At 52.5% G+C, this 25,515-nt stretch overlaps 10 protein-coding genes across 10 annotated transcripts; 5 read left to right on the plus strand and 5 right to left on the minus strand.

The window, feature by feature from the left end:
- Positions 1-494: 494 nt before the first annotated feature.
- On the plus strand, positions 495-1,526 carry KD926_009374 (Zn(II)2Cys6 transcription factor rglT; the record flags this gene model as incomplete). The annotated part of the gene is made up of 1 exon (XM_053102005.1): positions 495-1,526. The coding sequence occupies one exon, from the start codon at positions 495-497 to the stop codon at positions 1,524-1,526; it is 1,032 nt and encodes a 343-aa protein (XP_052954481.1).
- A 520-nt stretch (positions 1,527-2,046) lies between these two features.
- KD926_009375 (Paf1-complex subunit LEO1) lies at positions 2,047-3,814 on the minus strand (the record flags this gene model as incomplete). The annotated part of the gene is made up of 3 exons (XM_053102006.1): positions 2,047-3,042; positions 3,105-3,321; positions 3,384-3,814. The coding sequence occupies 3 exons, from the start codon at positions 3,812-3,814 to the stop codon at positions 2,047-2,049; spliced, it is 1,644 nt and encodes a 547-aa protein (XP_052954482.1).
- Positions 3,815-3,904: 90 nt separating this feature from the next.
- KD926_009376 (Mob1/phocein family protein) lies at positions 3,905-5,286 on the plus strand (the record flags this gene model as incomplete). The annotated part of the gene is made up of 4 exons (XM_053102007.1): positions 3,905-3,927; positions 4,221-4,513; positions 4,582-4,696; positions 4,767-5,286. 4 exons carry the CDS (start codon positions 3,905-3,907, stop codon positions 5,284-5,286), a joined length of 951 nt encoding a protein of 316 aa, XP_052954483.1.
- Positions 5,287-5,967: 681 nt separating this feature from the next.
- KD926_009377 (uncharacterized protein) lies at positions 5,968-6,417 on the minus strand (the record flags this gene model as incomplete). The annotated part of the gene is made up of 1 exon (XM_053102008.1): positions 5,968-6,417. The coding sequence occupies one exon, from the start codon at positions 6,415-6,417 to the stop codon at positions 5,968-5,970; it is 450 nt and encodes a 149-aa protein (XP_052954484.1).
- A 290-nt stretch (positions 6,418-6,707) lies between these two features.
- On the plus strand, positions 6,708-8,870 carry KD926_009378 (rhomboid protease PCP1; the record flags this gene model as incomplete). Its single annotated transcript, XM_053102010.1, has 6 exons — positions 6,708-7,133; positions 7,219-7,732; positions 7,794-7,897; positions 7,965-8,298; positions 8,363-8,537; positions 8,621-8,870. The coding sequence occupies 6 exons, from the start codon at positions 6,708-6,710 to the stop codon at positions 8,868-8,870; spliced, it is 1,803 nt and encodes a 600-aa protein (XP_052954485.1).
- Positions 8,871-10,273: 1,403 nt separating this feature from the next.
- On the plus strand, positions 10,274-11,746 carry KD926_009379 (uncharacterized protein; the record flags this gene model as incomplete). Its single annotated transcript, XM_053102011.1, has 1 exon — positions 10,274-11,746. The coding sequence occupies one exon, from the start codon at positions 10,274-10,276 to the stop codon at positions 11,744-11,746; it is 1,473 nt and encodes a 490-aa protein (XP_052954486.1).
- An 842-nt stretch (positions 11,747-12,588) lies between these two features.
- KD926_009380 (uncharacterized protein) lies at positions 12,589-14,862 on the plus strand (the record flags this gene model as incomplete). The annotated part of the gene is made up of 3 exons (XM_053102012.1): positions 12,589-12,610; positions 12,675-14,669; positions 14,726-14,862. 3 exons carry the CDS (start codon positions 12,589-12,591, stop codon positions 14,860-14,862), a joined length of 2,154 nt encoding a protein of 717 aa, XP_052954487.1.
- Positions 14,863-15,801: 939 nt separating this feature from the next.
- On the minus strand, positions 15,802-19,025 carry KD926_009381 (uncharacterized protein; the record flags this gene model as incomplete). The annotated part of the gene is made up of 6 exons (XM_053102013.1): positions 15,802-16,584; positions 16,662-17,478; positions 17,542-17,669; positions 17,752-17,955; positions 18,357-18,573; positions 18,727-19,025. 6 exons carry the CDS (start codon positions 19,023-19,025, stop codon positions 15,802-15,804), a joined length of 2,448 nt encoding a protein of 815 aa, XP_052954488.1.
- A 1,167-nt stretch (positions 19,026-20,192) lies between these two features.
- On the minus strand, positions 20,193-21,089 carry KD926_009382 (glutaredoxin; the record flags this gene model as incomplete). Its single annotated transcript, XM_053102014.1, has 3 exons — positions 20,193-20,503; positions 20,595-20,946; positions 21,015-21,089. 3 exons carry the CDS (start codon positions 21,087-21,089, stop codon positions 20,193-20,195), a joined length of 738 nt encoding a protein of 245 aa, XP_052954489.1.
- A 777-nt stretch (positions 21,090-21,866) lies between these two features.
- On the minus strand, positions 21,867-24,655 carry KD926_009383 (hydrolase; the record flags this gene model as incomplete). Its single annotated transcript, XM_053102015.1, has 2 exons — positions 21,867-22,795; positions 22,849-24,655. The coding sequence occupies 2 exons, from the start codon at positions 24,653-24,655 to the stop codon at positions 21,867-21,869; spliced, it is 2,736 nt and encodes a 911-aa protein (XP_052954490.1).
- Between the last annotated feature and the right edge of the window lie 860 nt (positions 24,656-25,515).

The following is a 25,515-nucleotide window of genomic DNA, read 5'->3' on the forward strand; positions in this document are numbered from 1 at the left end:
TTAGTCTTTGGTCTTCTTTTTCCTGTCCGGAACTTTTTTTTTTTTTTTCCTTTTGGGACTACCCGATGCTCACACCGCCCACGTGACACACCGCCCGCGGGGTCATCTTATCGTGGCCATTTCTTCGTGCCAAACTCCGAGATCATTCATGATATTGATATCCAGATAATAAGTGCCTTGGATGCTAGCGCCAAGGATCCTTTGTTATCTATCATGCAATATGATAATACTGAGTGGAATGAGCCACTTCCGAGTCTGACGGGTGGAATCTGCCCCCAAGATGTTGCCGCACCCCCCGCTCAGGCGCTGAAGAGGCATGCGGCCTGCGACGAGTGCAGTAGGTCTCATAGCCCCAGATTTCCGGACAGACTTATGAGTGCTCACGAAATGATTGCGGAATAGGAAGCCGAAAATTGAAATGCTCAGGTGAAGCGACAGGATGTAGTCGCTGCCTCAAACAATCTCTCGTCTGCCATTACTCCGTACAAAAGCAAATGGGACGCCCGCCGAAGAAGCGGGCGCGAGAAGATGATAATCCTGCTCAGTTTGGTCTGTCAGGAAGCGAAAGGTGGACTGACTCCGACAGCTCTCATCTCGCCTCGCTTGGAACAGATACCCCCGTTGCAGCAGACCAATATCCCTTTTGCGCTCCAGTCTATGCTCATCCGTTCGCATACCCTCATTTGGTGTCCACAGAAAACAACCACAGCCACTCGTGGCAACTGGACCATGGGAAATTCCTAGATCCAGTTCCAGCAACTTCCAGTCCATGGCCTGACTTTTCTAGCGTATCCGCGGCAGCGTCGAATTCATTCACACTCCCTCCAGGTCTGCCACAATTACAATCTCCTCCTCTGTCTCCATCCAATTCAGAATCTCTCGAACCCCAATGCACATGTTTATCGTACTTGTATTTGTGCCTCAGTCATCTGTCCTCGCTTGCCCCGTTCCCGGTCTCCCAGCATACCCTGTGTTCGTTATTCATTGGCGCCAAGACTGCGCGCGCGGTAATACGGTGTCAAGCCTGCCCACGAAAGTTTGCCACTGGTTTACAGAATGTCATGTTCACCGGAACTTTACTAAATGTCATGGGTGATGCTTGGCTGCGCGTATCAAAGGCCGACGCCGTTGAGCTTGGGAAGCAAGCAGCACCATCCAGCTATGTGCAGGCCATCAACCAGAATTCTCCGGATCCTGCCGAAAGTTGGAAGGAATGGCTTCGTCAGACAGTTCGCAGCGGGGTTCTTGGTGGGCCAAGTGACCCTGTTGGCTCCGTTCAATGTTCAGATGCTCCTAGCCTACTCGGTCTCATCCAAGAGATGGAGGCTCGCCAGCGAAGATGGCATCAATCCCATCCGCTTCCGCAGGAGGAACGCTTGAACATGCCACCGGAACATTGTGCCAAAACGTACGATGCGCAGAAGGAACAAGACTATCTCTGTTTGCGGGTGGTCAATAGCGCCAGAGAAGTCATTGCGAAATTTGAATTTCAGCCGCATGAATACCCGGACGGAGTGGTTGCCTGAAGGGCGCTCGTGCTTTTCGATCAATCGGTTTTCCTCTGGTGGCAACGTTACTTTCTCACCTATATCAACACGATGGAGTTATACTCGGGCGTTAGAGGTTTTGATGATACGACTTTCCCTGAACATACAATTGAGGTCCACGGCAAGGCGCAGATGTTATCTTCTCTTTCTTTTTTGAATATGTTTAAATGTTCAAGCGTCTCTTTCGGATGCATATTACTATGGGAGGCTACGCTGCAGGTGTTTGCTAGGTTTTACGAGAAAAACAACTGCATGTACATGTACATAGATAAATACAAAGCCAACTTTTCTTTTTTTTTTTACTCGACACACATCTTGATTCGCTTTCATTTTCTTATTTCGAGATCGATGAAAAACACCAGAGCGCATAATGACCACTCGTTCGCCGAGGAATAAATTACCCATAGAAAGATTTGATATAGATACAGAGTGCCGTGACCAAAGCAATATTCATAGAGGACATGATCGAGGTGGGATTGAGAAAATCGTATCAGAAGCCTTATTCGTCATCGTCATCATCCACAATGAAACGATTCTTCTTTCGAGCAGGAGGAGTTCCAGCCGCTTCTCCCGGAGATGCTCGTCGCTGCTTGGGTTTCGCGGTAGAAGGCACGTCCTCATCGCCCTCTGCATCCATGTCCTCGTCCTCAAGAAGATCCTCGTCCTCGTCGTCATCGGCAACCTCTGGTTCTTCGTCGCTGCCAACCAGGAAGCCGTCATCTTCATCATATTCATCCTCCCTCGTGTGTCCCCTGCGATCGTAATCATCCTCGTCATCGGTGTAGATTTCACCACGGCGGTTAGGCTTGCGCGGCTTTTTGGCCCGAGGCCTCGTGGTGAGCAATCCGTCATCGTCCTCCAATCCACCGACAGTGAGACCAGCACCCCCGGTACGGGAAACGCCGACGCGACGGCCGCGGTCGAGCTCCCGATCGGCAAGTTGCTGGCGTCGGCGAGCAGCCTTCAGTTTCTCCCGCTCTGCCATTTCCGCCTGTCGTTTCGCAAGCTCGGGATCCTCCGTCACCTCAATAACAGGAGCCGATCCATCCGCGGTCTTCTTGCTGCCGCGAGTGGCTGCGGCCAATGACTCTTGGAGACGTTGAACGGCGTCATCGGTCTCCATAGTGGTGGGGTAAACAGTAAGTCCATGAGTTAGGTGAGAAGTCAATCTGAAGACGGATGACGTTTCTGCGGCAGCTCCCAAATAAACGTGCGAGTCCAACTTGGTATCATATTCGCCTGACTTGTTGAGGGGCGCCAGAGGTTTCGTCGAAATCCTATACTGTTCTTTCGGGGCTGAAGCCATTTGAAGAGTCATTGAGCCGTCTTCCCAACGAATGATACGGGCGTTTGACTGAAGAAGGGCATCGTTATCGGGGTCGTGGCGCCAGCAGAGAGACGTAGCCGCGGTCGAGTATGGGGGCGCAACATAAGTTTCAGGGTTGAACTCTTCGGTCTCCACCGACAAGAAGTTTGGAATTGGCATGGTATAGATCTAATACCGACAGTGTCAGCCGAGGGGAGAACTCGCGCTTGGGACTGGATAGTTCCACGTACCTCGCCGTTGGAAGTTACCGGCTCCGGCGCCCGACCCAGGCTCAGGTCCATAATGTTCACCGTTTCCTGGTATTCACCCTGGTCACCATCCTCATAGTCCATGCGCTCCCCGGTTCTATCAACTCGATCTTCGTCATCCCCTGAATCAAGTTCTTCGTCATCCAGAGTCCGTTTTGGTTGGCTAGCGTCAAGGTTAACTTCCTGTCCTCCGTTGCTCCTTTCTCCAAGAGGGCCTAGAGACATGTCCAGAAGGGGTCATCTCTTGGGGAGAGTACGTACTCGTCATCATTGCCGAACCCTCCATCCGACCCATCTGATCCAAAGAGATCGGCATCGTCATCATCGCCATTCAGGTTGCCCGCATCAAAGCCGGTCGGGCTTTCGCGTGCAGCGGCAGGGTTGCTACGCTCGCTGCCAGAAGGGCTCGCGGGCTGGCCAGCACCCGAGCTCCGTCCGGGTCGACGAACCACATCCTCATCCGACGAAGACATGGTAAGTGATAAGGGAAAGCTACCGTTCCGGCGAATGGGTGTGAGGCGAGCGAGCGAGAGGAGACGATTGCATTGACGAGAATCGCAGGCCGCGGAGCTTTGAGGCGGCACGGCAGATGATCCGAGCCGGACCCAACGGGGCTTAGCGGCGGCAGGCAGCTGGACGGGGCCAGACCGATAGAGGAGAAGCGCAGTTTCATCGATTCCACTGCATCTCATTCTGTCTCCATCCTCGCTCCTCCCTCCTACTCGATCCCGTTCCTCTCGTCCTCTTTCGTTCATCTGCTCGACTGATTCGCGAAAGTCATCATGGCGACCTTCTTCCAGAGCGTGTAAGTTGTTGCCTTGGTCTACGTTCATCCCCCTCCGTTCGCTCTCCCATTCCCCATAGATTGTTGTCCCCTTAAACTTTCCCCCCTCCCTGTTCGGACTCTCTTTCTTGCTTCCTTCGCTCCCCCCCTAAAGCTGCAGCATGATGTGCGCCGGAAGTATAAAAACTTAACACCGTCACTCTTCAATCCGACCTGCTCCGCCCCACTCCCTCGTTCACATCACCTTGGAACTTCTCCTTTTCCTGAGGCTCTTCCCCACATTTCGTATTCTGACCTGTCTCTCGATTCTCTAGTCGTCAAGGGTTCGGCCGAGGGGGTAACAACAAGAATAATAACAACGCCCCGAAAACCAACAATGGAAGCCCGGCTCAGTCGCCGGTTACCCAGATGCCTCAGGCGGGATCTGTGCCCAACTCGCCCTCTGTCACGTCGAATCTCTCCGTGGACGGCCCCGCACCCTATGACCCCGACGCCCCCAAATACTTTTTCCAAGAGAAATATGCCCCCTTAAACGTGAAGGGTAACTTTTTGACTCTGTGTGCCTGTCCCAAGAACGTCGAATTGGGAGAATGGCTGGCTCACCAGAGTAAGTGGATCCCCCGAATCTCGAGGACGTTCGCAAGTCCCGGTCCTCTGACCTCGTGATGTGTATAGTTGTCGAACAATATCGCCTGCTTCATGGGATGCTCCAAGTCATCCAGGATGTCAATGCCGTGACTGGCTTTCCCATTTGCAACGAGGCTACCTGCCCCACAATGTCGGCTGGGCGGTAAGTTATATCGCCCTAGATGAGCATTTGATGAGGAAACCCCTCGGCTAATGATCTTGCCTTTGTTCAGGTTGACCTACACCTGGCTTGTAGATGGTCGCGCTGCGAAGATCTCGGCCCCTAAATTCATCAATCGTGTCGAAAAATGGATCGTGAGCAAGATCCACGACCCCGTCATGTTCCCCACAGACAAAGTCACCGGCATGCCCGAGACATTTGCAATTCACGAGGCAGGGGGCACGAATCCCTCCACCCCGGGAACAAGCGCGAATGGGGAGGAGTGGATTGGCAAGTCCAGCGGCTTCCCCCAGACATTTTACAAAGACTGCCAAGGCATCATGAAGCAAATGTTCCGATGCTACGCACATCTGTACCACGCGCATTGGCTGAACCCCTTCTGGCACATCAACAAGCATGACATCCTTAACATGTGCTTTGTCCACTTCGTCACCGTTGCCAAGTATTATAAACTTGTGTCGGATAAGGAGATGGAGCCCATGCAGCCCCTCATTGACTTGTTTATCAAGCAACAGAGAATCCCTCCCGAGGCCTTGTCGGGCGGTCACTGGGGTCAGCCGAACTCTGGCTGAGCTAGAGAACAAGTGCCTTTTTCCCCTACGTTCATTGGCAATCAATTAGCCTTCTGACCTGGCGTTGGAACCTCTTTCTTGGTGTCTTTTACTCCCTGCGTGCGTGACAAATAACGGACGGTATGACCCAGAGTTTAAGAAATTAAGCATTTAGCATGCGATGTGAATATCCTTTTTCTCCTGTTACCCTTGCATAACCCCTTTCTGTCGAGATTCAATTATCAACCCAAACGTTTGTTTTGTCTGTTTTTTTCTTTTGGCCTAGATGATAAACAGTGCATCGATCCCGTCGTGTTGAAATTTTACTGTTTGTTGGGATCTTTTGACTTTTCCTGGACCTAGCGTGACGTGGAAATGACCCTCGTGAAACAAGCCTGAACAAAAAAATTAAATATTAACAATAATTAATCGAGGCCTTTGTTCCAATCGGCAGTGTCCCGAGAAGGCTGTACATAGCCGAATCGTCGCAGTAAGGTGAGTCGTCTCAGTATGAAGTTGAGCGCTCCGTCGCTAGATCTTCGCGCGATGTAAATGCAAGTCCAGCAGAGGCCAGATAGCATGAGCTTCCATCAGATAAACATGCGCAATCGTTCGGGATAGTCGACGATTTCCCAACGAGGCAGTGCTTTAGACGACCCTCCTATCCTAGTCGAAAGAGCAAGGTGGAAGACAAAGGCCATGTTAAAGGTAAACGCCTTCTTGGTCCTGATCAGGCCGTGTCTCGTTTTGTCTATCACCCGCTGTAGAAGAATCCGGTTGCGTCGTTGTCGCGCTTGCTCCATTTGCCCCATTCACCACCGTCGGTCCGTTGCCCGAGGTCTCACTTCGCTTTTCCTCCGTTTCGATCCACTGCTGGCCCCGACGTTCCACTTCTGCCTTCAGCAGGGCAATTCTTTCCGTCATAGACGTCATCACACCCTTATTCTCTGTGATGTAGCTCTCCAGTTCTCGCTTCTCTTCTGTAGTATCGCATGACTCTAGCACAAACGTTTCCAACTCCGCGTTTGAGCGCTGCAGATGAGCGATGGAGTTTCGAAGTTCCGAAACTTTGGCGTACAGGATGGAAAGGGACAACTCCTGGATCGCTTCCGCGAACATGGAGGGGGTGATGGGTATGGATTCTGCAGACATGGCGGGCTGTTTTTCCCTTCTCCGCGTGTCCTCTGGGGATGATGAAAGGAAGCTGCGAAGTTGGACGAGCGACTTGCTTATCGGTCGTCTATCAGCACGTGACCGTGTTTATCTATCTCCACGTGCCGCGACAGGCCCTTGAAGCCTGCGGCGCAACTCCCGTGCATCATCATTCATTGCACACCTGGAATGCGGAGAGAGGGAAAGCTCTCACCAGAGATGCATGAGGGTTTCAGCCCTGTGGATCGCCAGTCGTGGGCGGTGTCAATGATCCAGGTACCGCTCGATCGATGCCACTCAATACCTTCGGAACAACTGCTCGGCGGCCCGGAGAAATCCCGTCTTCTGGCACCATTACCATCGCCATATCTAGTCTCCGTCGTGTCCGCGTTCATCCTTCTACCACCATTGAGCCTCCGCCCTTGAACTCTCGACACGAGTTGGTTGAGGTTCGGGTGCAGCCCACTGTCGCAGGATATGAACAATGTGTTCGGCGTAGCATGGCGCGTTCCATGCCCTGGGCTTCGTCCCTCAAACTTGCTCCCGTCGAAACCCACGTCGCCACGTTTATTCGGCTGCATTTCTCCCTCTCCACGAGTTTCGGTCAATGTACCCAGGCGCCCCGTCAGCATTCTGGGCCCATTGCCCTTTTCAAACCGTTCCTTGTCGCCTCGTGCATCGATTCAATCACCTTTCTCGCTCTCCCTCGCTCGCTCGTTCGCAAACTCCGGCTCTCTCCATGCTCAGTCGGTTCCGCCGCGGGAATATGGCATTAAGCCCCGTGCTGAGCCATTTTCGCAGGCTGAGATAAATGCGATCTTTGGTCATGGCGCGAGGCTGTCCCTCCATATGGGAAATCGCGTGCTTGCTGTACTGCACGGCAGACGTCTCAATGGCACTCCTGAACTAGATCTCCCTAAGGATATTACATCGGCCGTCCGCGGACCGAGTCGGGACAAAGCCTTGGAGTGGCTTCGCGAACACTATCCACTCGATGAGGACGCAGCTATACTGGCCCGGTTTGAAAGAGAGGCGCGCGAGGAGGAACAAAAACTCATTCGACGCGCTGAAAACTTAGGTCTCTACAAGCCCCAGAGTGGCTCCTTTGGGGCAGAACTTGGAGAGTCGAACGACCCATCCGGCCGAAGTATCTTGCAAGAGACCAGACAGCGAAACGAGGCGAGGATCTTGGCAGAGGAAGAAGAGCGACGTCAAAAATGGCTCGAGGGCGAGGAACAGGAACGTGAGAAGATGCAGCAAATGGTCAAACGCAACACAGATCTTCAATTATATGAAGACTCAACGGCATTGGAAGGTAGAGGCTGATTTATGTCAACTATCTTACGTACTCGAGGATGCTGATACTCCCCTTGTAGCCCGACCGCGTGCAGATCCATCTCAGCGTCCTTTCCTCGCATGGATACAGAAGCATCACCTCCGAGCAACAGACTGGGATATGGATATATCCCATGTCACCACCGTAAGTCGCTAAACCGTGGCCTCACATCGATACTCACGGATGCTAACCTCTTCCTATCCGTACATAGAGCAGCCGGTTGCTTCCAGCTCTTGCTTTCACCGTCGTTTCCCTCGGCCTTTGCTACCTCTTCGCACTAAACTACGAACCTCCAGCAAAGGCAGACCGAATCTGGCCTACGATACCTCCGGCGGCAGCCACAGTCATCACTATCATTGGCGCTAACGTTGGCATATACGCCCTATGGACTCTATGTCCCCCGGCGTGGAGAATGCTTAATCGATATTTCATAACTGTCGCCGCTTACCCTCGTACCGCTAGCTTGGTGGGAAATACCTTTAGCCATCAATCGATCAAACATCTGGCCGCAAACATGTTGGGCATTTGGATTGTGGGAACCCGGCGTGAGTTTTGCCCAATATTCTCCTTCACCGTGAATGCCGACTGATCTTTTTTCTGGTGGCCTAGTCCACGATGACATTGGCCGAGGGAACTTTTTGGCCGTATACTTTGCCTCCGGCATCTTTGGTTCTTTCCTCTCGTTAACAGTCAATGTACTCATGGGTAGATTAACCCTAACTGCGCTTGGAGCTAGCGGAGCACTCAGTGGTATCCTTGGCTCTTTATGCACACTTCACCTCAAGTAAGTATTAGCTGACATACTCTACCTATTTTCTTTTCTGGGAGAATCTGGGATTGTTCTAACATTTGACGTCATCCCAATAGCGACTCCTTCACTGTTTTCTTCCTCCCCAAAGAATGGCAGGAGGTTGTATCTGCCCCGGGATATGTCCTCCTTGCGGGCCTTGTCCTTTTCGATATTGTTGGTATGAGAGCTAAAGCAGTTCAAGTGGACTACTGGGCCCACCTTGGCGGGTTTCTTGTTGGAATTCTCTGGGCCGCAGCATATAAGCGACAAGAAAAAGAGCGTTTCAGAAACCGGTCTTGGTTTGAACGGTATCTTTGGGGCGAATAAAGAGCCTAGAATGGAGGAGATAAACTGACGTTGTGTTTGGATCTGTCCCTTTATTCTTTGTTTTATTATATTTGATGTCTTCCTTTGTGCTCCCTTTGTACCACAATGACAATACCCAATGTTGCTGGTTTTCTGCAGGCCTTTCTCAGGAAGAAAGACTTAATTTCAGGTCCGCTATCTGCGGATGCCAATCAACTTGTGGTGCTATTATCTGTACAGTAGTGGGTGGAATTGATCTCCCTGTTTTCTTTGCTTTCTGCCGGCCCCGAAAAAGAAAGTATCTTCTTGCCTGAACAGGTCTTCTCGTTGAAAGGGTTTCTATTTTGTCTTTGGTGGAGAAACCTGTCTCACTCTTAGCACGTGGAGGGTTGGTCAACACTCAGCAACAATCATTGTCTAATGTTGATCTAGAAGGACGGAGTAGGTCTATGGAGAGCAAAGGTTGAGTTTTCTGCTTAGGAGGATCTATTCTAGAAGTCTTATCTCCAAGAAGGGTTATTTTCAACTTATTGGGATCCATGACTTGTCGTGGAAGATCTGAAAACCTTTCGATTCCATAACACCTGGTAGTAAGGTGCTACGGCAGTGTGTGTCAAAGAGCTGAAAATGTTTCACGTAATCTGTTAAGCCCTTTCACCAAAGGTAGGTAAGTCCCGCAGATCTCTGTACAAGAGGAAGATTCTATCAATTTAAATGGAATACTCTAAAAATATGGCTATAAAGATAATACGGATCTAGTTATCTCTATCCATATAAATATGGTTTTCTTCTCCCTGGAGAGGTGATCACCACAAACATTCAATCAAATCAATTCATTCATTTTTGACCACCTAATTATATATACTACATTTTTCAGGCCCACTACAACTTGCCATACGGTTCTGGCCTCGGAGTTGAAACTCTGAAGGAAGCCTTCATTGTTGGTGGAAGAGCCCTAGAAACAACCTGCGTGGGGGAAAGACTATAGGTTCATTGCTCACCTGGCTGCTGTCCCAGTCTGAGACAGACGTGAAGTGAAAGCACTAAGCACCTCTTCTCTGCACCTACAAAGGGCCGCGAAGCCCACTAACATCTCGCCTCTCGTCTGCTTTCTCTCATTCCCCTCTGCAGAAATCTCTCATGCTTGTTTTCTCGTCAGAAATTCTCTACTTCCTCTGAGTTTTCTCTGTTTTCTTATATCAATCTCTTGTGCTAACCAGGTTTCATCTGTCATCTGCACACAGGGCTCACCTTGCATTTACAATCTATCAAACACCGTCCATCGGACCTGGAGCCCTTACTCTTCCTAGGATCTCGCAGCCATGCCTTTCAGGGTTGACTGTGCCGCGGCTAGAGAAGAGCCAGTCCCTTTTGTGTTCAAACTCCGAAGAAGCTGGGGAGATATCAGGTACGCACAGAGGGCCATGGAGTGCGACAACATGTCTTTTGGGGACATTGACCAAGTTCTCTCGGACGACGGAGCTTTGCAACATACTCCGACGAAAGGACAAACCGATACGACTGAACTGCAAGACGCTTATCCCAGTGACATGTCCGAGACCGCCTCGTTGGCATCATACCGCTCAACCGAGTCGAACCCCAAGAGTAAGCAAGCTCAACAATTTACTCAAAACGTTTTCCATCCGTGGGGTGTGGTAGACTATCACCTGTATCTTTGTGGAATCGAGAAGGGTGCGAATACACACTCGCGACGCAACGGCATGTACGTATACGACGGGCTCGATTGCCGGCCGGTACCCTACCGTGAGCTCTTCGACGACGAGGCACTTGATCCTTCCAACATTGGAGACGATCCCAAATTTTTGTCTTGGATCCTGCCCCTGAGCAACGGAGCATTCTCCTTCGGGGGGAGGAGCTATGTCCTAGGTTTCGAGTACAGGAGCCGGACTCTCTTCGTTCGCCAGTTCCATTGGCTTCCCGACGGAATCGACGACATTTGGTGCGTATGGGACGAGGGATTCACCATGTATCGTCTCTCCATCCCCGAGTTGATCGGGGTGCTGGATTCGGTGCTCTCCGGCACGGCCGACGTGGGCAGGGGGATTCTCAGCTGCCACGCCCTGGGTACGATCCCCTGCACCGGTGACGACCCTGGCCTCGAGATTCTCATTACCATTCTACTCTGTCAATGGGTGATCGATTTTGCCGCAGTGTTCTCTGGCATGGACCCGACGGCATGCAACAAATTCACCGAAACCCTCACCACCTACATGGAGGGTTGCCGTCAGATTCTGCAGCGAGCCTCGTACCGGGCGTGGTTTGCCTCCCGCGACGGCCATACGCTGAGGGACTACTCCCGCAAAGGAGCCATCGACAAGTACACCAATGATCTTTACACCTTCAGCCAGTCTGCCGAGAGCGGAAGTTTGAAAGACAAGTCATGGTACGCACCAAGTCTTGACACATGCAATATGCTCCGTCGTCGAGAGCGATCTATGAGAAGAGAACGAACGGAATGGAAGCTGGAAGGTTTGTTCACGCGTCCCGTGGCTGCTTTGCCGGCGGAATCCCCCGAGCAGGTCTTGGAGAAGATGTTGGCAAGAGTCGAGCCTCCCCGGACACCTTCGCCGAGACAGTCTCCTGGCGAATCCGTCTCTAGTGATTCTTCCTCGGGTGAATCTTCGAGCGTGCGATCCCCGGAGACAGTGGCAACCGAGCCGTCGTTGGTCTTCGAAGCCACAGACTTTCACAAGATACCGCTGGCCCTACTTTTGGAACGCTTCCTCGAGCTTGTCGAGACGTACCCGGGATTGGACACTGCGGGCCATCGCCGTCAATTTGGAGGTTTCCTGGACGAACTCGGCATCGACATCGAGCACACTTCCCGCGAGGACTGCACGATGGCCCCTGTCTTGGAAAGCCCGGATGACCGTTAGATACTCTCTCTCAAAGCAGGCACTTTTGGCGGCCCCCGTCTTTAGCCGAGCCTTCTTCTTGACTACTAGCAATTGGTGGTACAAGCGTTAGGGTTTTTTGTCAGTCGTACCTTTGGGTTAAATGTGGTATTTTGATGTTTGTTTATTTTTTTTTTTGTATGTGTAGGTACAGGAAGTATAGGAGTCACGTGCGCAATGGATGCCACTGCAGCCCTAAAAAGAAGCTTGAAACTGGAGTCAATCCTTCCGTTCGACTTTCGCAGACGTAGTCAGAGTCAGACTAGTCAGAGTCCGTAGATTTCCATCTGCATTCCGCCGACTGGGCAGTGCAGATTGGGGCGTCAGGGGGGGGCCCGTGGATCGGCGGGTGGTTCGCGCAGTCTTGGCTGCTGGTCGTAGTCCGGTTTCAGTCAGCCTTAATTCCTCAGTTATTCTGATCTCTCTTCCCTCTCCCCTCTCCCTTTCCTTTCTCCCCCCCCCCTCGTTACTCTTCAGTCTAGTTGGATTCGGGGTTCTGACTGTCGCTCCCTTCTCACTCCTTCGATCCACTTGTCTCGCTTGTGCAAACTCAACCTCTCCTTTCATCCAGTCAATTGACTCCCTCCTTCTTGGCCTCTTTCCTTGCCTTTTCCTTTTGCTTTCGGTCTCCGGGGTTTTGGAATTCTTTTTAACTTTCTGATCCTGTAATTTTTATTTTTACCTTTTCTTCTTCGCTCCCTAAAACAAGCAAACTTAGTTGATTATTAATCCCCGGACGCTCATTGCATTTGCCTTCTTTCTCAAAACAAACCCAATTCCCTCGTCTAGGAAGCATCACATTAATTCCTTAAATTAATTACATTATGGCCGAACAGCCTGTCCAGGGTGAGTTGTCTCCCTTCTCTTTGCGTCGCTTGTCGCTGACGTCGCATCGTGTGCGCGTTCTAAGACGTTGCGCCTACTGCGCAGGCCCAGGTTGACGTAGTCTGCGGCCCCTTGATCAACTTCAAGAACATGGACGTGACTCCGACCTCGTCCGTCTGGCGTGGCAGCGTGTTAATTGTCACGAAACCCGGTCAGAGTCCGCCGCAGCTGCTCTTGCGCCAAGCCGGTCCTGTCGGCGACAGCACGGCGGTCAATGGCGCCGCATCCCAGGAGACTGCAGTTGAGGGTCTCCGCCTCTATGAAGATCCCGGAAAGGCCTTCTGGCGGTTCTCTATCGCCGTGACCCAGGAATCTTACGAGTCGCGCTGGGAGTACCGCATCCCGGGTTTTCGGTATGCTGACGGTCCGGAAGTCACCACTTCCTGGGACTTCGTCGTCCCCTCGGCGTCGCAGTCTATGCGCCTGATGTTTCATTCCTGCAATGGCTTTTCCGTCGGCACCGACATGGACGCCTGGCTCGGTCCGAGTCTGTGGAACGATGTCCTGCGGGTGCATGCACAGAAGCCCTTCCACGCCATGATCGGGGGTGGGGACCAGCTTTACAACGACGGCATTCGTGTGGACGGTCCCCTGAAGCCGTGGACCGCCATCGGCAATCCGCACAAGAGACGCGCGCACGACTTCAACAATGCCATGCGCGCCGAATGCGACGATTACTACTACGCCAACTACGTCCGCTGGTACACGACCGAGCCGTTCAAGGCGGCCAACGGACGCATCCCCCAGATCAACATCTGGGATGACCACGACATCATTGACGGCTTCGGCTCCTACACCGACCATTTCATGCGATGCTCCGTCTTTCGCGGCATCGGAGGTGTCGCCTTCAAGTACTACTGTTTGTTCCAGCACCACATCGCGCCGCCCAAATCCACCTACACCACCGACGCCCCGCAAACCATGCAGGCCGTCAACGGTACGGCCGGAGCCGATCCCCGACAGCTGGAAAATACCTTCGTGCTGGAAAATCAGCCGGAGGACGACAGTTGGATCATCGGCCGGCGCCCGGGGCCCTACGTAGAAGAGCGGAGTCGGAATCTATACATGCGTCTGGGCAAGCGAATTGCCTTCATCGGCGTGGACGCCCGTACCGAGCGCACGCGTCATCAGGTAAACTATCAGGATACCTACGACGACATTTTCGCTCGGCTGGAACGCGAGGTTTCCACCGCCGCCGGGGATATCAAACACCTGGTCGTGTTGCTGGGCGTGCCCATCGCGTACCCCCGTTTAGCTTGGTTAGAGAACATTCTGAGCTCGCCCCTGACTGCCCCGATTCGTCTGCTGAACAAGCGCTTCGGGTTTGCCGGCGGCTTCTTCAATCAGTTCGACGGCCAAGTCGATCTCCTGGACGACTTGGACGACCACTATACCGCCCGTCAGCACAAGCACGAGCGGCGCATCTTCATCCAACGCCTCCAGGAGTTCGCTAAGGCCCACTCCGTTCGCGTGACGATCCTGGGCGGCGACGTTCATCTGGCCGCCATCGGCCGATTCTATTCGAACCCCAAGCTAGGCCTACAGACGGATAACGACGCCCGGTACATGGTCAACATCGTCAGTAGTGCGATCACCAACAAGCCGCCGCCCAAGGCTGTCGCCAACCTCTTGGCGCAGCGGAACAAAATCCACCACCTGGACCCGGATACCGACGAGACTCTGATGGATATGTTTGACCGGCAACCCGGCGGCCAGGAAAAGAGCGCCTCGTGGAACAAGGTCACCATGCCATCCCGAAACTACGCGTGCATCACCGAGGTCGACCCGCCCGTCCCCAACGAGGACGGTTCCATTCCTCAGAGCAGCTGCGCCATCGACCATCTGCCGAAAGATGGGCATTCTCCCCTTCATAAGGCCGAAGCCGAAGCCGGTTCGTCTTACTCGGCGGCGGACGGCTTCAGCAACCGAAGTGGTGTCTATGGCGGTTTAGACGTGTCCATCCGCGTGGAAATTGACCCTCAGAACCCTGAAGGTGCGACGGACGGATATGGGTTCAGCAGTAGGTCTTTTTTGTTCCTTTTTTCTCTAATTCCTATAGGCTGACATCCAACGTAGTCCCCGCATTAAACTACATTGCGTCGCAGGACAGCACACGGCGCAGTTCACGTCCCCGTTCGGCACGCCCTCGTTCCTCTCAATCGCAGGCGCAGGCGCAGGCCAACTCAACTCGTCCTCAAAAGGCTACGAATTAGTTCTCACCTATCAACTCCTAGAACCCTTTTGGAACTCTTCTTCTCTCGATACCCCGGCGGAACTGATTTTTGGATCGTCGCCGGGCAAAGCATCAGCTATTCTTCATAATCAGATATTATATATCCCACCATCTGTATAGTCGCCCCTATTCTTAATGAAATAATTGGACTGCGATTCTAAAACTTGTTAGTTATTGTCTCGTAGCTCAACCCTTGCTTTGTTGTCCAGCTCGCTTTTCTTCCCACCGGAACAGGAGAAACACTCTCTTCAGCGACACAAGGGATCATTGGTTTGGACATCTTCCGTATCCCTCCCTAGATCTAAAATGAGTTTCAGGGACCATGATGAAAGCCCTCATCGACGACCAACCGGTAAAGCTCTCCAACACAGTGAGGGGGGAATGCTGAATTAGATCAGCTGAGATACAGACAGAAGCTTCGTCGCAATTGCTCGACGGCGTCGCTACTTTTTTAGCTGTGGGCCACCGCGGCGATTCTGCTCGACAAATGCGTTGCTCTGTCCTTGGACTAACTGGTCTCGCGCTATCCAGCGCCCGCCAATCCGTATCACTGCTCTTTCGCGGTCGCGACTCGCGCCAACATCCTCATGTCCTTCCTTCGTCAATGACTGGAATTAAGCCGTTGACTACTGAACAATCATACTCCCCCAATTTCGGGGGTTGCCTCGTTGGTGTGTCGCCGTCTCCATGGGGAATGTAATTCTAGCTTCCATTTGACAGTCACATCTTGCCCTGGCTTTAACGGGATTGAAATCCGAGAGGTCGAAAAAGAAAACAAGCATCTCAATGGTCAAATATCATGGCTAGAAATGATATTGTGTTATGAGAAATGAATCCAGATTAGAGTAAAATCTTCGTCATTCTCCAGTATTATGATGATCCTGACTCAAAATGATCAAACTATTCCCGGGCTATATAACTATAACGGATTAGAATTATCCTCTTGGTACTCCATTGTTCCAAGCACAGCGACAGGGTCTCGTCCGTGATCAATACTATACCCCCTGCGTCTCCGAGGGAGCCCTTCATTTGGCATGCGTCGCTGCCCAGGCATGGAAACGTTTGCAGCCGGATAGTACGTCTCGGATGGCCGTCGGCGCCGCACGACCTGGTACCCTTTATCCAGCTCGACCTCCACCACGCACCGCACCCACAGGGCGCTCACCGCTGGCCACAACCCCTTCTCGCCTTTCAGGATCCAGTGGTCCAGGCTCTCCTTGGTCGGGTTCTCGAACAGCTTGGTGAAGTCGCTCCAGGCGAGATCGGGGACCAGCGTTAGGCTGGGGCCGGGGATGGTCTCCTCGATTAGGAGTCGGCCGATCGACTGGGGCAGGAGACCGAGGAAGCTCAGCTGCTTCAGACGGTGGCGGAATTCCGCCACAACCAGGCGCATCGGGGTACGTGTGAAATTCCACCGGCCCACGGGTCGCTGGTCAAGAAGCTCTGATTCAGAGCTGAGGAATGGGACGAGGTATGGCCGCGCCTGCGAGATAATAAAATGATTGACGTTGAATAGTTCGGCGATACGGGAAAGGGGCGACTCCCCCTCGCTATACTGAACGTGCCGCCAGGGCTGGAACGTGACGTCTTGCGAATATGGCCATGGCACAATGGAGCCAGTTTCGTCCTTGCAGTAGATCGTGACTGGCTGGTATAATGAACTACTAGATACATTAGACGCCACGGCAGCAGACCATATCAACTACAGTTCTCTAGTCAGTCCAAGAAAGGCGGATTTAGGAGAAGGGCTCTCGTATGTAGGGTTTGTGGGATACATACAACATTCGGCGCTGTCAGGTAATTCAACAAATTCGGAGCACCCGTCTTACTGGACGTGGCAATCGTAATATTCAGGATACGTTTGGAGCGGGCATACGCCTCTTCAAAGGTCAGGTCGCCGAGGTTCGCTCGTACACATTCCTCAAGCACCCCTGAATCGAAGAAATGGCCTTTCTGAACGAACCGCTTGATACGACGCAAGAGTGTCCATAGCCAGCCGTCCTGGGTTTGTTGCCACAGCCACTGACCGTGGACGTCGAATGCTTCCTTCCCTCGTCGACGATCAAAGGCGGTTAGGTCTATGCCCTCGCCATTGAGGAACGTCAGTAACTCGTCTTCGGTGTGAATCCCAACCAAAGCAGCAATCAGGGCCCCCGTGCCGGTTCCGGTAATGATCCTGGGCAGAAGACCCTGCAAGTGCAGTGCTTTTACCACGCCGAGGTGGCACATTCCAAAGACAGATCCGCCTTGAAGAATTAACGTCGTTCGTCCGAAAGCCTGACGTGTATCGTGCAGCAACTCCAGCTTCGCTTGGGACGTGAATCCGCTCTCGTGAATCGGAGTCGTTTCCAAAGCCGTCACATGCTGGATGGCGCGCGCGACCTCAGTGACGTATTCGGTGATCAAGAGCTTTGTGCCGATGTAGGCGTGAACGAAGAGCTTGGGCGACGTGATATTGCCCAGGTTACGCACCAGACCCGACCGAAGCAGGTTGACGAGATTCAAGATGTCGTTGGTCCGTTTAGCCGTCCTCAGTGTTTCCAGTCTTCCCTTAATCAGCCGGTAATCATAGTGTCGGCTTGCGTAGTTGTCTCGCCTGGTCTCCGGTTAGCGTGGATGACATCTTTCTTCTATCTCATCCCTTCGATATCCGCCTCACCATGCATCCGAGTAGAGGAGCTTATCTAACTCCAAGGCAGCCTCCTCCCATTCTTCGTATACTTGCGCCGAGGCCAGGGATTGTCGAAGCTTTTTCTTCCGGTCTGACGTCAACCATGAAAAGAGTCTCTATCCAGAGTCGAGAGTTGCGTGTAAGTAGTAGTCCGGTGCACCATTTGTCAATATATATATGCGATGCAAATCAACGTACAGCCTTCCAGAACAGCACCACGTCCAGCATCATCCTGCAAAAGGCAAAAAATGCAACGCAGATGCGAATAGACTTCCAAGAGTCGTCCATTGTGGCCACGAGTGACCAAGAGGTCATGGGCGGGGAATGATGGAGGAACGAGAACCGCTGATTACTTTGGGTGTGGGGGGAAGGCCTCCCTTTCACATGCTTGCGGATGACCCCCTTTACAGTTACAGCCCAGCTCAGTCCAACCCAATTCTAGTGATTCCATATAAAACCCCCCAAAATCATCAAGGAACAAAAAAAAAGAAATTGGATTGCTCATCGAAAGCGGAATATTTTTTTCTACACACCACGTCTCCCAAGGTGAGAAAAGCCATATCCGTGGACACGTAAAAGGGGCATTGGAATTCCATGGTCCTTGTTTTTTGCTTTAATTTCGCTTTGCTTCCCTATGCAAGTGGGCGAAAATTAAGATTCTCCAGACATCCTATCTACCCACCAAGGCGGACAATCCTCGTTACCATTTACTCTTCAACAATGTTACCCCGCTCCGACACGTACAGACCGTCAAGGAACTGGTGGAAGTAGACAAGTTAGCATTCCGTGTCTGACCAACGCACGTCGTTTCCGTCCTGCTGGATCTCGGGGCGCAGTCTCACCTTTCGGATATCCTTGTTGCGGACTCTGCAGATCTGCTGGATGTCGGCGGCGCTCTGGGAGACACCCTCGAGGGAGTTTCCGGAGAGCAGGAGCTCATCCTTGACGTTGGGGGAGGGGACGATGTCGACACCGGCCTGGGCGGTCACACGACGGACGTACTTCTCACCCAAGAAGTTTCTGTAAAAAACACAATCCATCAGCACATCGTTCCTCATTCGGCAGTACACTCGTTGCTCGCATTCCCCTTCTCTTCCTCTTTCTCTTGTTCTCTCTTAAGAATATCGACTCCACAACTCCATGCGAATCCCGGTGTAGGTGTGGTCGGCATACCTGATCTCAACCTCGCACTGGCCAGTCTCGGCGTTCTTCTCAACGTTGACATTGATGGGGAAATGGGCGTAGACGTAGCGCATCTTGTACTTGAAGCCCTTGGTGACACCGATGATCAAGTTGTTGATGAGGGTACGGACGGTACGGAGGGTAGCGACACCCTTGCGGACACCGTGGTGCAGCTCAATCGAGATGACGTTCTTCTCGGGGCGACCGAAAGTGACGGCAATGTGGGAGAGGTCCTTGACAAGCTTGCCTGCAATACCGCAAAGGTGTCGGAGGTCAGTGTGCGTGTCCATGGTGGACTCCCCGCGAAGTCTGATTTTTTCTTTCTTTTTTTTTTTCCAAGGGAGATCGCTCGTATCATGGAGGGGAATCAAGGCATACCTCGGGGGCCCTCAACGGTCACAACCCGCGAACGAATGTGAACCTTCACTAAAGGGCGAGATTCGAATTAGTCTTCTAGATCCATTTTCAAGACATATGAACATGGCCGATTTCCGACATCCTCCTCTTTCCCTGGTCGAACACTAGGCAGTCGATATTCCTCTTTCTTGCCGGTCGCTATTCTTGACGCAGGCGCAACGGCCTCTCCTCAATCCTTGTCCTTCGCGACACTCTTCCTCCACCCGGCCTCCTCTCCGGTACTAACACCGGCACGAAGGGTAAAATCAGGGGGATGCGATCAAATGCTCACCATTGTCGGGGATGGGCAGCCGTTCCTCGGAGTGAATGTACCGCATCTTGACTGCGTGGGTGTGGAATGTCCGAGGGGAGAATTGTCGATGTCGTCGTGCGGTCGGTCGTTCGAGAGGATCGAAATTCGTCGAGACAAACCGCAGGCTTTCTTTGGTGGAGCGAAAACCCGCGGGTTGTGCGTCGCTTAAGGCCCCTTGCGGCTTAGCGCCGTCCGTCTAGGGCTGTCTGGCTGTGTATTCCGTATTGTCATTTTACGCCGCCGCTTCCGGCCCCGTACGGTACTTTTACGTCCTGCGGCCTACCGTCCATCTCCTCCCTAGTACTGAGTCCCAGTAGGATAGTAGGATAGTATTATAGTATTAGAGCACCTACTATGGTAGTCCAGGAATAGGTGATATGAACAGCTTTCATTTCCAGCCGAATGGTGTCGTGGGTCGTGGGATTGATCTCTCTCCTAGTACGCCTTACTCTGCCAGATCTGCGCCACGTGACCGGTGGCGCCAAGAAGCGGCATCAATCACCCCCATAGTGAAGCACAAGTACAAAGTTAGTAGAAAACTTGCTTCAGATGATGATTCCGAATTAATTAATGGACCGTCCTTCGTATCCATATATATATCCATTATATATACTGCAATATCAATGATCATCCAGAGCGCCAGGCCAAGGTTTCGCTTTTGATACCAAAAACACAACGAGCATCTCTCCCTCTGCAAATACGTTATATATTACACTGACCAGAGATCCCTGGATCTATCCGACCAGTCTCAACTGTCAGATGTCTTGTGGCTGACTCCTTGAAGCCATTTGCCCCCCAAGCTCTTCAGGGTGGATGCCAATTCATCTTTCTCGTCAAGAGCTGCCACCTCGTCACCTCCCCCAATGGTTCGGCCACTCACCAGCACGTTGGGAACGGTGCGGCGGCCTGTGTTCTCGCCTAGCAGAGCCTGTAACTGGGGTCCCAAGGGATGTTGGTCAAGCTCCACCACGTAAGGCGCCGGGACGATGGAATATTTGTCTAGAATAATAGACTTGGCTCTCGCACTGTGAGGGCAGTAGGATTTCGAGAAAATGATGACTGGGCAAGGTTAGCCATGTGAGATTTCGCATGGTGGGGAATTGTCAAGACGCAAAGGGAGCGAGGTTGGTAACCAAGCGGCTATACTGACTTGGAGAGCGTTTCAATATGCTATTGAGCTCAGTCTTCGCCTCGATATGTTCATCAGCTACCGGTGCTTGTTCTTGCTTTTCTGGCTCGTTGCGATTCTTGGCGACCGTCATCTTGGTCCGTCCTGCGATCGGTATTTCCTCCGTCTCTTCGTCGCCGTCTTTGGGGATCGCGGGCTTCATCTCGTCGGTGATAGGCTTCATCGGCGTTCCGTCGGCGGGCCTCGAGTTGGGCGGCTCTTTCCGCGACGAGCCTTCTGCAGTGGTCCCGAAATTCTTCGTGTCCCTATGGGCTTCTATTGCCGCCACGGTTGACTGGTAGAACTTCTGGTTTTGAACTCTCCGTGCATCGCCCTATGGAACAGTCGCGCGCTGGGTCAGCACGTCGGTCCCTGAGTATGGTTAGAGGGCGGGATATATACCGAGTAATACAGCGTGATGATGATGAAAGCCAGGACGCCGATGGTCAATAGCTTGATGCGGCGTTGGGAAAGCATTTTGAAAAGGAGATGTCGTCTGGTAGGGGGTTTCCGAGAGACGAGGGGTTCTCCGGAAGGTTCGTTCTCGGCACGAGGACACGACAGATAATAGCGGTTTATATAATCTTCTGAAAAGGACTGCCGGGTCAAATTGCCGCTTGGCGCATCGGAGTCGGATGTTCTTTAACAGCCCTGGTGAGTCGACAGATCATAGGGGCAGCTCCGACACCAGTCAGGACGGGACATTTGGCGCGGGGAGGCAGCGGCAAGAAAGAAACAAGGAACCGTGTAGCTGTCCAGCGTGAGTGGGGACAAATAGCTCTTTTCCAACGTCTCGAGCGCCCAGGAACCCTTTTGTATCTCTCCCCACAAGACTCAAATCAAGCGCAACTGTTGAGGATCGAATGAGGTGGTCGTGCGTGGGGGCTGCACATGGAGGAAGGGGAGGACAAGGAACCATTCCCTTGTCGGGAGCGGCCCGCGCGCCTAACTTGTTACGTCACGAGGGTCTGGTCCACCGTTCTATTCTTGGCTCAGTCAGGACTCCAGAGTATACAGTGACACTATACAAGGTTGTGACTCAATTAAGCATTATATTACCAACTATGCTACATTCGGGTATTATTAGACTGAGAAACTAGTAAGGGCAAATGGAACATCTGCGTGGTATCATGATCGAAGGGGAAAAGCGAGGGCATGAATCTCGCACAAGCAGAGGCTGTCTTCGCGCAAGCAATGAAAGAAAAGCCAGTGGCCGCAGGACCTGCAGGCGGCACGGCTGGAGACCAGGATAGATCACGCTTGAACGGCAACTCCTGACCGTGGTCCGATAGTTCCTCGACGCTTGCCCTGGACCACAATCATCCAATCCTCCCACTCCTTGGCAATCTCCATTAGTACATTGCCCATCACCGCGGCTGAGGCCATCAATCCATGGCCTTCACCCTCAAGGACCCGAACTTCACAGCGCCGCATGGTTTGCCCTAGCCACCGGACGTTGTCAACAGGAACGCGGGTGTCTCTGCTTCCATGGTGGATGACAACGTTTCGGGTAATATCGACATATCGAAATCCAATTGGCTGGCGACGTTCCAAGCACACCAGCAGATCAACGGCCGGGTTGGCGTTCGCGGTAGCCAACTCCCAGATCTTGTGAGTCAGTCGAGTATCGTAATCAGTCTGGCGTTCCCGTTCTTGAGATGCCGTCACCGGAGTGGGGCTCGCGGTCACTTCGGGGTTTTTATCCCCAGCTGCGTTTGATATCGACGGGGCTTGGATGATCTGCAATGTCCGCAAATCTGCTCCCTGTTGGTGAAGTTTATTCGGGAGTCGCTGGGCCCCGTTGCTCTCGAGGGCAGTCGGGCTCGTGGAGTCCTTGACTGCGGCTCTTCGTTTGGCACGTCGGGGAGATTTCGGTAGACTGGAAGTGATACTTGCGCTTGTTGCGCTCATGAAGCTGGAATTTGCGACCTTTAAAATGGATGTTGGAAGCGCCCGGAGGATTCTCTGGGAATAAGGAACTGCGTTGGTGGGAACAGGGGCCTTGGGCGAGCCAATGCTGGACAATTGGGAGGGCGGTATCCAGGGCGCGAGAAGATGGATTCGTCCACGGATGTGCTGCGGAATCCTCAGGGCAGTTGCCAGCGCATAGATAGCGCCGGCAGAGTGAGCAAGGATGGAGAACTTGGTCACTTTCAGATGGTTGCACACGATCGCAACATCATCTACTTAGGGTTAGTCATAGATGTATCGCCGTTGGGGTGAGTGAAGCTCTTACCAGGCCAGCTCAGAGGAGTCCCCGCCTCGCTAACGTAAGGCCCACTCTCACCAACTCCAGGGCGATCCAAAGTTACGAGCCGGAGGTGAAGAGACCGTGCTAGCTCGTCGTAAAAAGCCATCAAATATCGGGTTAATCCCATTCCGAGGCAGCATAATACTACATGGCCCTTGGGGTCACCGACTTCCGAAAACGCTATAGCACGACCGGTAGCGGGATGGACCACTTTCTGCGTCAGTTTTGAAGACGATACGTAGTCAAAAACAGCAAGATCGATGGTATCCGCACTTGATGGCCGCTCATCTATCATTGAGCCATGACCTGGGGAAGCTTGGCCGGGTGAGAAATGGCTGGGATTTCGCAGGGGAGATTCCGTCGATTGTCCATGGCGGATTCTTTCGGCTGAGTCGGGCTTGTCAAATGATTGACTTGTCGATAAAGGCTGCAAGGGTACGTTGCTCGGTCGAGACGCAAGTGTCGGACTTTTGTGTCTCGCTGACCTGCTTTTCCCGGTCAGAACAGCCGGTGATGGTGCGCTCTCGTCGAATTCCAACCCAGTTCTGCATTCATTCTGCCTTCTCAAGGGCTCCTCTAGACGCTCCCCTTCGTCGGGGTTCTGTGTTGGCGGGTCTTGCTGAGGAGGCACCCTAACGGGCTTGTCGGGACTATCGTCGATTTCCAGCTCAGTCTTGATCTTCTGCTGCTGATCCTTTAATTGTTGTATCCTCTTGGTCACCTGTTCGGCCTCGTTGCTCGGACCAGGGGCCCCACTGTCTGCTTTTATCTCTCTGCTTCCCGAGGACGAATAGCGAACATGACGGACAGACCTGTGGTGCTTGGGACTTGACGAAAAACTATGTCGCAGAGAAGACTCGCGAGTAGGAATAACCCTTCCACTTCCAATACCACCCGGGGTGCTAGGCGCGTCCTCGGGGGTATACTGTAATGATTGTCCCGCCTTACTGGAGCTTCTGCTAATTGCCCTTCCCTCCAGAGCAGAGACCAGGTCCGATGGGGCCGGTCGCCCCTCCTCGGCGACATCGGCCATCGAATACAAGGATCGTAGGCTAGCTCTACTGCGGGGAACGTTGTGTCTCAAGCTGTCGTTGTAGCTACTTGTCTTTCGTAACCTCTCCGCTCGCTTGTCCTTATCGCCTCCGAATTCCCGGGAACCTTTCTTCAATAGGACAAACTGGTTCTTGAGACTCTTTCTTGACCCTGACGAAGCAATGCTAGGCGCAGTCGATACACGGGGGCCAGGCTGCGCTGTTATCATTCCAAATGCGTAGTCTTCGTATGCCGCTTTCGACGAGGTGTACGAGCCCCGAGAGGTCGGTCGTCCAAAGGAGGGAGAAGGGTCTGGGCTCGATTTGGGCTTTGGAGAGGGAGGAGCTCGAGCCATGCGAATGACGGGCGCAACCGCTGCATCATCCGGATGCAGGAAGGGGGTATTCGGTGATTCATCGGAGACTGGGGGTGCCCCGTAGCTCACACCAAAACCATGCGCGGTATGTGGGCGCTGGTCCGAGATGGAATGCTGCTCAGAGGGTAAGACAACGGGGGAGGATGGATCGGTTTCGGGATCGATGCACGGAACGCTGTCGAAATGAGACTGCAGGGGCGCGGAGATCGTTGAAAGGGATGAGATCAACGAGGAGATCACTTCGGGCGATGCCGGGTCAACCGTGGACGGTTTGGCGGAATGTGATCGCGACGGCGCGGCTTTGCGATGCCTCGAAAGGAGTGCGGCGGAAGACTGGAAAGGGGTTTCAAGCATCGACACCACCGCATCATCGGTGCGGTCCATGGCGACTATTGACGGGGAAAACCGAAAATATAAACCTCTAAAAAAAGTTTGGCCCCTCCCAGTCCAAATTCGAAGACGGTCAAGGACGATATATGCGGTTGGCCTTGGAGCTCACCTGCATGATCTGGTGAGAGTAGGAGGAATTGGCGTCTGCAAGTTGACCTAACGGCGTCAATCTATATCTGACTTTAGATTGCAGGGGTTGTACGCATGTGCCAGTCAAAGACCAAAGAGAAAAAAAAAAAAAGAAATTAAAAAAAGTTTAAAAAAAATTAAAATAATGATAATTCAAAATAAGAATAAGGACCCGATCCAAGATGTTCTTTTTTCTTTCTTTTCTTTTTTGGCCCCCTTGCAAATAGGTATGCAAGTGAGCGCCCCTTGCAGAACGTTAGTTCTCTGGAGAGGGAACGAGAAGGATTGTCGATCACAGGGAGTGAAAGAGAGGGAGAGAAGAAAAGAGAGAAGAGAATAGAAATGAGAGAGGTCGATCAATGTAAAACGGGATTAGTGAATGGACTGTGATTCATCAAAATCAAACATTAAAGGGCGGGCTCGGAGGAAAGGAAGGGGTGAGGAACAGAAGAGATCAAGAAGGCTTGAAGAGAGCGAGAGAGAGAAAAAAAAAAGGGTGGAAAATCGAAAAAAAGGGGCGGGGAGAAGAGCAAGCAATAACTTCCTGCGATATGGAGATCATCCAACCGGCCAGTTATTAAAAAAAAATTAGAGTCGAAATATTCAAAATATTTAAAAAGAAGAGTGAGGGGCAAGATGGGGGGGGAAGGAGGAAAAGCCGTGATGTGATGCAGTCTCTCCTCTCAGTACTCCCTACTCCCTGCTCCCTACTTACTCCCTGCTCA

This window comes from Aspergillus affinis (assembly GCF_023601865.1).
Source record: "Aspergillus affinis strain CMG 70 chromosome Unknown NODE_67_length_188854_cov_85_389176, whole genome shotgun sequence".
Taxonomy (NCBI): domain Eukaryota; kingdom Fungi; phylum Ascomycota; class Eurotiomycetes; order Eurotiales; family Aspergillaceae; genus Aspergillus; species Aspergillus affinis.